Source organism: Orcinus orca, chromosome 2, assembly GCF_937001465.1.
Source record: "Orcinus orca chromosome 2, mOrcOrc1.1, whole genome shotgun sequence".
Lineage (NCBI taxonomy): Eukaryota > Metazoa > Chordata > Mammalia > Artiodactyla > Delphinidae > Orcinus > Orcinus orca.
Genome location: NC_064560.1, coordinates 179,202,847 through 179,215,060, shown reverse-complemented (window position 1 = coordinate 179,215,060; position 12,214 = coordinate 179,202,847). Strand labels below are relative to the sequence as shown.

General features: G+C 37.2%; 1 protein-coding gene across 2 annotated transcripts in view; it reads left to right on the top strand.

Annotated features, from left to right (window-relative positions):
- Positions 1–10,943, top strand: part of CEP128 (centrosomal protein 128) — a 453,164-nt gene extending 442,221 nt beyond the window's left edge. Inside the window, exons 25-26 of one of the 2 annotated variants that reach the window (XM_033416425.2) lie at positions 390–498; positions 7,400–10,943. In XM_033416425.2, the coding sequence (XP_033272316.1) occupies positions 390–498; positions 7,400–7,527 (237 nt within the window). In that variant the 3' untranslated portion in view covers positions 7,528–10,943. The remainder of the gene's footprint in view (positions 1–389; positions 499–7,399) is intronic. The other variant, XM_004262299.3, reaches the window with a different exon arrangement.
- Positions 10,944–12,214: the final 1,271 nt, after the last annotated feature.

Here is a 12,214-nt window from a genome sequence, read left to right as displayed (position 1 = left end):
TACCTGAGTAAAGCATGATATATTCACTAGACAGTATATGAGTAACATAAAGCTAAAGGTTAATGACTTTTAAAATGTTTATATTATTAAATGTAAATAAATAACAGAGTTTTACAACAATATTTACAAATCTTATCCACAGGAAAAAAAAGACTGGAAAGAAATATGTTATGCTGTTATGGCTACAGATGATTTCCTTCTCTCTCGTTTTTTCATATTTTCTTTAACATCCACACATTTTATTTTTTACAAGGATTATAATTATATTAAACTGTGGTGTAACATAGCTGGCATCTTGAGGTTCAATTTTATTTTCAGTACATTTAAGTGAATCCCAAGCCTTACATTTTTCAATGATTTGAACTAAAATGCTGTGCTCTCTTTTTTAGGATGACAGAAACTGTGCTGAAGGTTCCCATGCTCATGGGTTAGATCAGTCATCCTCTTGGCAGGATCACAGTTGCTTCCTGTCTAGTCCTCAATTTTCACACTTGCACTGTAAGTAATGATGTCCTGTACCAGCTTTTAAATTGGATTTAAGAAAATGCATCTCATGGAAAGATTAAAGCATAAGGCCAGTATATGATAGTAATATTCATGTTGTAAGTTTGAAAAAATGTTCATTATGAATCATACAAATAATACCCAAGTACATTTATAATATTACCTAACTTACTAAAAATATATGGAATCGCTTCTTTTTAGACCTTACACTTCTCATAAAAACTGAAAATGAATTACCCAAGGTAAAAATCTTAATTAAACAACTTTTTTTTGGCCTGGAGATTGCTAGTAACTATGGATGAGTGGGTAAGGAAGTTAGATGGTATTGTAATAAAATTCAAGTCATCAAAAAGTAGAAAATCTCTGCATAGAACTGTTCAAAAATATCTAATTTTGTGCAAAGAATAAGGATATGAAAACTATTATCGTCCAATTTCATTCTGTGAATAATACAGTGTAAATATTGATAAAATGTCACACACATTGACAAAGTGTGAGTCTGTTGACCCAGGATACCATCTCCAACCACTTGTGCTTCACCTTGGATGTAATGTCCTTAAAGAAGCCTTCAGGACTCAGTTTTAAGTATGGTTTCTGTTATGTGTGCCCACAAAGCATTACAATTTTCCTTTAAAACCTTTCTCATACTAATTATGGAATTATTTGCTATTTGAGTGACATTTTGTTTACTGACTCTTCTCTTCACCGAAGAGTGAACTCCATGATGTTAGGAGTGATGTCTGTTTTATGCACCACTGTTTCCTCAGCATCCTATATAGAACTTGGCACATAGTAAAGGCTCAATTAATATTAGATGAATGAGTGTATGAGTTTTTTATTTCAAGTCCACTTTTATCCAATCCATTTGGGACTCAAATGTTAATAGATTCTTAGTTAGATAACCATTTAGCTCTTCAGTTTTCCATGGACATAGAGTTTGTACATTCAATTTGACAATGCTGTCATTTAAAAAAACTAGGCTGCTATAAAATAAAATATCAAAATTAGCCACAAGGAAGTAGGTCAAATCCAAAAATGATAACTCTCATTTTTGCTGATTTATATTCATAGAGTCATCAAATAAATATTTACTGGTTTCTGATAAATGGTTTGGCTTCCATTATATCATAATTATTTTATTGCAAAAGCTAAGCATTTTCCCTTTCCTGTCCTAACCATTTTACCAAGTGATTCTATATATTTTCATAAACCCTCTGCTATTCTAATCCGGCAGTCACCCTTCAAATTGGATCATATCTCAGGTTTGGTTACTGTACCTCAGAATGTGATATACACATAGGACAAAATTTTTATTTTTCATATTAAGCAATGGAAAAATTTCCTCAGGTCTGTTTGATGTATGTAAGCATGGAAGAGGAGGAGGGTGGGGACAGAGCACCATCAAACATCATATCCCATCCATTAAGACATTTAAGAGCCTGGAAATAAACAGCGCCATGATATGAGCACAGAGGTCATTGTTCTACTGGTATTTAATTTTGCCATTATGACTTTCATAAGGCTCCCTAGAAAGGTACCTAGAAGAAAGTGGTTAGAAGACATTAAGGGGAAAACATGAAATTTTTTAGAATTTTATTTAATACTGTGACAGGCAATAAAAGAAACTGTATTCAGCTTTTCATTCAGTAACATTTCATGACTAGCCCTGGTCATTTCTCTAAGATATAGTACTTATACGCTGCCATAGGTTTCTATATAAATACACTGGCTCAAAAAAAATAAAGTTAAATAAGAATAGGAAAAAATATCATTGAGAACATAATTTGGATAAGAAAATACTTATTATAGTCTATATTGTACAATCTGACTGAAAATTTAGCTTAGAAAGTAAACCTCTTTATTAATTTATTGATAAATTATTTATTTATTTACACATAGTTTTACTGTTCTTTTTGACAAATTTGTTTTATGATTTTCCTCCCATACCTACCTCCATGTTTTTAAGGTTACTTTAAAAAGTTTAATCATAGGTACTATTGTTAATCATTTTCAGTGATTTAATAAACTTATTTCTAGAAATAATGTTTATTCTTATTTGCTTTTCTGATGAACCTTGAATTTTTTATATCTTTTTCATGATGTAGTATTTTTGGAAGCGAATTAGAATCATCCTGAATACTTCTCCATTTTTGTAGCACGAACAATTTCAGCTTAGTTATAGAAACTGTCCTGTAATTTTTCTTGAAACTTCAAAATTAAAAAGGAGATCTGTCAAGATCAACAAAGAGATAAATGGAGCCTACAGTAATTCGATAATACAGGGGATGGAAGATATCTTAAAAATATCATTAATGCCCTCAGAGAAACGAGAAGATAGTACATTTAGTAAAAATATGAGCAAGATGCTATAAAAAAGGAACACAGGATAAGAGGTCTCAGAAATTTAAAATATGAACTAGAAAGGTGGAAAACAAAGTTGAGAAACCTACAAAGTAGAAGATAAGGAAAAAGAAAGAATGGGACAATAGGAGAGAAAAGATAAGATATTCAGAAAATCAATACAAGGAGGACAGTACCTGATTAGTGAGAGTCCTGGGATGAGAGAGAGAGAGAGAACAAAGGCCAGAAGCGGGGCGGATGCTGAGGGCTCACCCAACAAACAGCTGTTGCACATCTTTTGTGGGAGCACATCCAAGAAAGGGAGGTAAAATTCAGTTTTTGTATCTCTGAGAATGGGTTTCTTCCACTCACACTTGACTGAGACTTTGGCTGGCTATAAAATTCTAGGTTAAAAAGGACTTTTCTTCTGAAGTCATTGCACAATCATCTTCCAAAATCCAATGTTGCTGTTGAAAAACCTTACGTCTTTTTGTTTTGACTCCCATTCCTTTGACGTGATCCTTTTCACCACCACTGCCCCACCCTCACCCCTGGCCCAGAAACTTTTAGGATTGTCCCTTTAACCCCAGTGAGTTTTGTGATGATATGCCTCCCTGTGGGTCTTGGTTTATTGAGTTTTCTAACTATTTGCTGGGGCAGGGTTGGGGGGGGAGCTTTTCAACTGGACACTCATATTCTTTAGTTCTGTCATAGTGAAGGAAGAAAGAAAAGATTCCCTCAGGAGAATCTTTAGGAAATAAACAAACTGATAGATTATTTGATTCATTTGAGTGCTTAGAAAAACTACTAAGAGACATATGATTATTATAGGTATAACTGAGCTATTAGAAACAATTGAGAATGGTTATAAAGAGTAAATAAAAACAAACAAAAATTAATTTATTAATGAATTTTAATAAATAATCAATTAATAACTCCAGGAAAAAATGAGCAAGAAAAGAAACACTGTCATAGTAGACCTATTAGGTTTGTGTGAGCCATATTTACATAGTCATAATAATGTAAATACTATTGACATAACTACAAGTCCAGATGTAACTATATAGGGAGGATGGGATGAGGGAAAGTGGATGGGTGTGGATAAGTCTAAAAATGATAAATCAGAAAATAGCAATATCAGCTTTTTCTTTCAAAAATTGAAGCAAGTACAGAAAATAAAGCTAAAAGGGTTGATTGTGGGCTTCCCTGGTGGCTCAGTGGTTGAGAGTCCACCTGCCGATGCAGGGGACACGGGTTTGTGCCCCGGTCCGGGAAGATCCCACATGCCGTGGAGCGGCTGGGCCCGTGAGCCATGGCCACTGAGCCTGCGCATCCGGAGCCTGTGCTCCGCAACGGGAGAGGCCACAACAGTGAGAGGCCCGCATACCGAAAAAAAAATAAATAAATAAAAAAAATAAAGGGTTGATTGCGGTTGAGTCTGGGGAGAAGGAGTGTGGGGCTGGGAGGGATGGGGCAACAGACTGCTGTGTTTCTATGTAGCCCTTCGGTGCTATTTGATATGTGTATGTATGTACGCTTTGGCTAAAAAGAAATCTTACAAAAATAAAACGCTACTGAGAAAACCCCAGCTTTTATGTCTGACTAGCGAGTACTGGATTTTCTTAACCTCTGAATGAAGCATGAAAGCTGGGGGCTGGAGTTTAGAGCAGTTGAGACCTGTGTGGAGACCCGGGGAGTAACTGAGGTGCTGAGGCAGACATGAGTTATGAGCCCACAGAACAGGCTCCTTCTTACTCAGGTTGGGATTGGTACTGGATGAGGCCCTTTTGTCTGTGCTGTTGACGCTAAGGCACTCATTCTGCTGACTTAGGTGCCCTGTCAAAACTGTGACCAAACGAAAGCGTAGAATCACTGACCATGGAAAAAACAAAGGAAATGGGAAAATACTGCATAATCTGTGGTCTCTGAAATGATCCAGCATTAATGAAAGTTTGTTTTAAGTAGTAATTTATGTCAGCTTTGTGTAGTTCAGGTCAATTCAAGAAAAGGTAGATTCCTCCTGCCAGGAAGAAGGGAAGAAATATATAAATTGTAAGTTTATATTACCATTGGAAATAGGAACACAGAAATCCATTATTTAGAGCCGTGATTACTACCAAATTTATCCTGGCTGGCTGGAAGCTATGGCCATGATTCAGGACACTCTTTTAGGAGGCTTGGATTCCATTACCTGCAGCCTGTAGACAGTGGGGGCTTAGTAAGAGAGACTCATAATGCCAGCTTTTGAAACTGTCATTTTTACTTTTTATAAGTAGTGACTGACCACTGGTCTCCATGTATAGCTCCTTTTAGGCTAAAGGAACACAACTCAGGACAGGGCCCTCACTCCTGGGGCCCGGACCAGACTGGGTTTGAATGAAGTCTGGAGTAAACTGATGACTCCTCGAAATCTCGAGTTCTTTGAGATTCAAATGCTAAATGTTTGTGGAGTTGAGATCTATAAACTCAATTTTTAAAATAAATGCAGATTGCAATTTTTCCATAATTCTAACATTGTGGTAAATAATGTTCATTTAAATAAATAAATAATCCCAAAAAGAAAGGACAGTGATTTTTCATGGGGGGGGGAATGTTATCTGCAGACTACTTCAGGAGCTGGAAGTGAATCTTACATATTAGTTTAACTTGATATTCTTAGAAAAGCAAATCAATGAAAGTTACTAACAAGTACTTTTTTTCACTTCCTTACTTCAGAATATGTCGCTATAAAAAGAAAAGTTAGTATTCTTCATTTGTTTTCTGACGTTCCTGTAGTGGAGGTTTAAGTCCCTCAGATGGGACTTGATCACAGCGAGAACAGCAATACTCTTCACGTCTGTGTTGCACTGCAGGATCCCCCTGGCTAACTGAATGGACGCTTCATGTGTAGTCTGTCCTCAAATTTGTAAACTAAAGTGCCAAAGATTTATAGCAATAAAAATGTTGGGGGACTGCTGATGTAAAATATTATTTCTTGTCCTTTATAGGATTTATTTATTTCATGAAAGCACCATCTTTCTACCTCTCCATCTTATAGGTTCATTGTATGTGATAGTGCTTTTTTATTTATTTTTTGGTGATTATCTTTTCACTGACCAGTTAGGTGCCAGATATTTTTAAATAATTGAGTTCTGATTATTGCGATTTGACAAGGTATGTACTCTATAAATGCTTTCTAGAAAGCAGCTAGAAAATCCCCAGTTGACTATCGTTTTGAAATCCCTTAAAATATATTCACGCGTTCAAACAACATTTACTAAGAGACTATGCACGAGGCTCTGTGTTTGGCTCTGGGGGAATACAGTAGTGACTAAGACAGAAAAGGTCACCTCATCTCATTGAAGAAACAGGTAGTAAGCAATAAACAAGCAAAATGGTGACTGGTGCTATAAAGGTGAAATCATAGAAGATACCAGGACTAGAACTATATATTAGTGATCAGAAGGTTACAATTGACCTGAAACTTGAATGGCAAGGAGAACCAGCTGAGTTAAAATTGGGTGGGAAAAGTTTTCCTGATAGAGGGAGCAGTAAGTGCAAAGGCCCCAGAGAAGAAAGGGGTATGGTCTTCTAGAGAGATGGAACACTGAAGGAGTGAGAGAGGGAGGGAGGGAGGGAGAGAAGGAGGGAGAGTGAGAATGAGTGAGGGAGAGAGTGATTGGGAGAGAGAGTGGTGGGAGCTGAGGTCCTGGTGGAGCCTTTTCAGCCACCATCAGGTGTTTGGATTTTATTCTAATTTCGCTGGGAGGCTGGGGGGGGGGCGGGGGGAGGGAAGGGTTAATGCAGTAGAGTGACATAATCGGATTTACCTTTTAGAAAGATCATTCTGGTGTGTGGAGAAGGAGGCAAGATGAAAACAGAAAGAGAGGAAATGGTGGCTTGGGCTGGGCTGATGGTAACGGAGGTGGTGTGAGGCAGAAGGAATCAGGTGAAATGGGCGGTAGAATCCTCAGAACTTACTCTTAAATTGGATGGGTCGAGCAGGCCGGCCAAAGGAAAGAAGGAACCAGGGTTTGAGAAACTGGGTGGATGAGTGTATCATTTTCTAAGATGAAGAGAGCAAGCGATGGGCAGACACCAGAGATTATAAATCAGGTGGGAGTGTTTGACATAGACATATGGATATAGGCATCTGGAGCTCAGAAGAGAGGGAAGAGGTTGTAGAAAAACAGTAAACCTACATTCCAGATCTAGTCTGTTTCCTTCTGTGTAAAAAAGAGGATTCTATGAAAAGGAGGCCCTTAAGATTTCGCCCTCTAAAATTCTGCTTTAGCAGAATTAATGCTATTAATTAGCATATTAATGCTTTAATATCATTATATACTGAACAAACACACATCTTCCACCCTCACTCTTCAAATCTAAAACAAAATTAAATCCCATGAATATGTGTTTTTAAAAACAAAGTAAACTATTTTATTCCTACATCGAAGATTTGTTAGTCCATGTAAAGTTTACAGAAAACTAGATCAAATGCAGCGATTACTTACAATTTTGTCAGCCCAGGGATTCTATTCATCTAGGTTTATTTTTCTCTTTTCTCCTACCTTGGCAGCATTTATCCAAAGAACAGTTGCTCCAGATTCACCTTCAATCAAGGAGGATGCCACAAGTTTACTGATGGATGGAACAAGTCCACAGTCCAAAAAGGAGGAATACGAAAGCAAAAACAGCAAAATGTAATTAGTTGCTTTACATGAGTGTTTTATAAATAATAGCATATGTATCCTTGCCACAGTTTGGCCCGGATTATCTAGCAGACGTATCTGTAGCTTCTGCTCTTCAGCATTGCCAACCATTGACTGAAATAACAGTGCAGTTGGTCTTTGTGGATGATATAAGTTAAACCAATCCAAATGATATCAGCTCATGAATGACATGCAACTAACTTATTGGCAACTTATACCAGCAGAGAAAGAATAATATTTTTCACCTTGCATTTTCCTTTTTCAGGTGTCGTCAGTCACATATTTCTGACCAAAATTTGGATTTATAATTGAGGTGTTTCAAAAATGACTGGCTAAAAAGGAGGAAAATGAGTACCCCTTGAGGCAGAAGTTGCCAGCACTTTAAATTCAGGGAGTGTTTATATACAATTGATTTTATTTTGATGCTTTCTCCCTCATAAATTATCATGTGTTATAACATGTCATGGAGATATGCATATATAATATTAGGCAGTCCACTTTACAAATGCTCAGGATTGTTACATCCATCATCTCAGCAGTCTGCTACTACGTGCAGTATCTTAAAATTTTTTTCCAATCATCCATTTTTTATAGCAATAAAGAATTTACAAATTATATTTGAATTGTAGAGCTCTAAAGAATTCATTCGTAGCACAATTTATTTATTTGTCTCTTTGTGGCCAAATATCCCACTGTGACCACTCCAGTCATATCCTGGACCATCTTTCGTTTACTCTGACCAAAATCACAGCACCAAACTCCTGTGTCCATGACATCTACTTGCCAGGAGTTCTAGTATAATTTGGTACTACCTATCTGCTTTCAGCATCTTAGCCTTTCTCGACATCAAAGTGTTTTTAAGAACCTATCCCCTTTACATGCTGATCTACCAGTGGAGAAGGATTTCTATTAAATGCTAAATAAGAGTAAACATCCAGGAACTAAATCCCGCTGAGTCATAATGGAAAGATTCTGAACAGAGACAAGGACAATAAAGAGATATCTTTGGAATGTGCATTACATTTTGTGTTTGTTAACATCTACTCGCTTTTTAGATTTCTCATATTTCATGAAGATGCTTCTTTTTCTACTCAAGATACGTTTTCCTAACTTACCACATTTGAATGTGCAGAAGAAATGGCATTCTCCATGAACTCGAACTCAATGGTCACTACGGAAGACAGAGATATTTTATTTCAAAGTTTACCAGTACAATCTACATAACCTCTGATAGTACAGCCTTGCATTTTATCATTTATTCATTCCAAAAACCTTTTACTGAGTTATTACTATAGGCCAGTCATGGTGTTAAGAAGGAAAAAAGAGACATAAGTACAGGTGTGTATGTCCCAAAGTTTGTTTGGCACTAGGAATTACGTGAGAAAGGAGTGATGTGTTCAGGCTGGCTGGAGAAATTCTGGAGTAGACACCACCAAGCAGGTTTGATTTGTTTGTATCTAACCTTAAGACTTGGAGCCATTGATGTGCTAATGAGCACCAGAGGTTTTAGTGGGGGTGGTATCACTCTATGATAATATCTGGGGTATTGAAAAATTATGTCAGTATTTTTTCCTTGATGTTTTGACCAGTACCGTAATATTGATATTTTATCTCCTTGGATCTAAATGACTAACTGGGAAGGAAATAAGGGAGAAAATTAACAGGTTTTATTTAAATCCTACAGATAATGGTTAGATAGCTTTTCACTTAATGTGTTGGGAAGAACTGCATGTGGTCCATTCTTTTTAATAGAAACTGATCTAAAGCATTATTAGCACATCTGTGGTCATTAAAAAAAAAAAATTACATCAGGCCAGTTAGGCCTGAAAAGTGAAGGTAATTCAGATTGTGTACTTGGCAAATCCTTGAAAACATGTTAGCTGATGATTTTATAACAGAGAGGGATCTTATGAAAGACTGTTTTTAATCTAAAAAAAAATAAAGCATGATATCATATTATTGAAGGCCGCATACTATGGTTGGACGAATAAAGGTGTCTGACTTTAAGTATGGAACACACAAGAACTTCAAAGGCAAAGTTAGCTTTTTGTGAGCAACAATTTTGTCAAAATTCCTTGGCCCTCTGTTTATATGGAATTAAATCCAAGGACCTGCCTCCTCTGAGGATTTTTCCTATCTCTTGCAGTCACCATAAGCTTGAGTTGGAAATTAAAAGGAATGCTAAAGAAACACTAATAGCTTGATTTGTACATTTCAAAGCCAGCAACTGTTTTTCCTTTACTCACCCCTTTGGCAAGATAATGTGTGATATCAGCCCCATTGAGTGGTTGGTCAGCCATATTGCTTGTAGCACTAGGACATTGGAAGGGATAAACCTTATTCTTGAAATGATCGTGGTCCAAGACTTAATTTGAAGATTGACCTTTTTGGTTTAATAATTTTGATTCTTCTGGCCACCTTTCTCCCTAAACATACTAAACTTCCACTGAAGTTACTGAAGGCCACAGAGGGGAGAAACACAGCTGGGAGGAATCTGGCTTGATGTTTTTCCCATTGGCTAAGGTCATTATTATTTCCTTGACTAATGTCTGATTTGAAGGCCGGAAACCAGTTGGTTATATAACATCTTATGCCGTTTCCCAGAATCACGAATTTTCCTTCTTGTTATAGTTTACATAGTTTTACTAATAAAGAGATAAAATCTATAGCTTAACATAATAGTGCACATAAGGCATTTGGATTTAAAGGTTATATGGATAAAAAAAGCCTACCTACTTAGCTAAGAAAACAATTAAGCCTATTTTTCTTCGTTCTCCTCCTTTCAACTGTGGTAAATGCATGAGGCTCAAGTCAGAGTTATGTAAAGCATACTTAGAATCACAGTGTTTATTACATTTTCTCTAATCTGTATTGAATCTTACAGTTAAAAAATAACTGTTTTATGTGGGACTAAATTCTTACATATAATTAGGTGGTATATTTACTTAGCAAACCCTATTTTAGGAAAGGGTAACTATCTCAAATTGTTTTACTCAGTATTTGTACCGTAAGCCCAGCTACACATCATATGGTGGCCAACGATGTGAATTATCATTGAGGAAGTTATTCCTTTTCCAAGATTCTTATACCCCTCTTCAAACAAACTGTCCCAGTATTTTCTCTCAATTTAAAACAAAACAGAAAATTTGTGATTTTCATGGCCTTCAAATGAGGAAGCTGTCCTCATGAAAGCGTCTGGTTTTCTTGGATCAAAACTAAACCATGGGGCATCCTTGGTGGCGCAGTGGTTGAGAGTCCGCCTGCTGATGCAGGTGACACGAGTTCGTGCACCGGTCCGGGAAGATCCCACATGCCGCGGAGCGGCTGGGCCCGTGAGCCATGGCCGGTGAGCCTGCACGTCCGGAGCCTGTGCTCCGCAATGGGAGCGGCCACAACAGTGAGAGGTGCGCGTACCGCAAAAAAAAAAAAAAAAAAACCTAAACCATGAACCTTAAGCTGGAATGTAAATTTGGGAAAGTTTGTATGTATAGGCATTTCATGCTCTGAAGTATGATATAAAAATAGTTACATCTTTCAACTTTTAAGTTCTCAGATGTTTAGCAGTAAAAACGTATCAGCTTATCCCTATTTGAAAAAAGAAATTTAAACCATGAAAGATTCCGTCTAGTTTCATTTCCGTACAAAACACGACACATCTAGGTTAAGGCTAGGAGAAATGCTTACATCTAGAAGCAGAATTTTAGATTCCAAGCCCCCAAACAAACTTCAGAGAAGTCTCCCTTGCTTTTGATTAATAACAAAGTAAACGAATCTGCTCTGCTCTGGTAAAACCAGCTGAACCTTTAAGTTTTAACCTCATCTGTCCCCATCTTAGCCTCTCCTGCTCTATCCTATGCCCACATTCTACCCAAATCCAAACCCAACCCAAGTCACTCTGAGTGTTTTACCAAGTCAGCCCTTACTGTTGACCTCTGGTGTCCGATACCTCAAAGCCTACAATGAAGCGGCTGGCTGACTGGGGTTTGTAGCACCTTCATGTCTTTCAGAGCCAGCCAATTAAGAAAGGGATTTGAATGTCACATGTCCTTGACTACTCTCGTGGTTGAAAGCCCAGGAATACTTCTGTGGCTAGGTGTCTTTTCTTCCATAACACAGCTTGACTCTGACGTGGTCCAAAGCCATGAGACAGCTGTGGATGTGAACGTCCCACGTTGCTCTCTGCAGGAGTATATTGGATTTCTAAACATAGCAGCATGTTAGATCCCTTTCAGGAGAATAGTTAAAGCAACATATAATCTGATGACCTCCACCTTTCAAAATGTAAAACCTTATGCTTTTGAGCATATAGGTGGGAATCTGGGGGAAAAAATGCTGCTGTAGTCAAAATACAGCCATACATTTATCACCTGTAATTCTAACAATAACTTGCTATGTTTTAAGGCATTGACATTGCATACTTGCCATTCCCTGGAATGAATGCTCTGTTTTTCTCAAACTGGCAGATGCTGGACGTTCATGCCCAGACTGTCTTCTATCCCCTCTCCATAGATCCTCACGACTTGACACCCTCTCATTTTTTATTCTTTGGTAAAGCATTTTGACCGGCATTATTTACATAAAAACAAAAATTACTATTTATCCTTAAATACAGGAACTCTGTGTCATCTTAGCTGTATACTCGACTGGAAATAAAAGATCAGAATACTAGCTTGAAGCAGTAT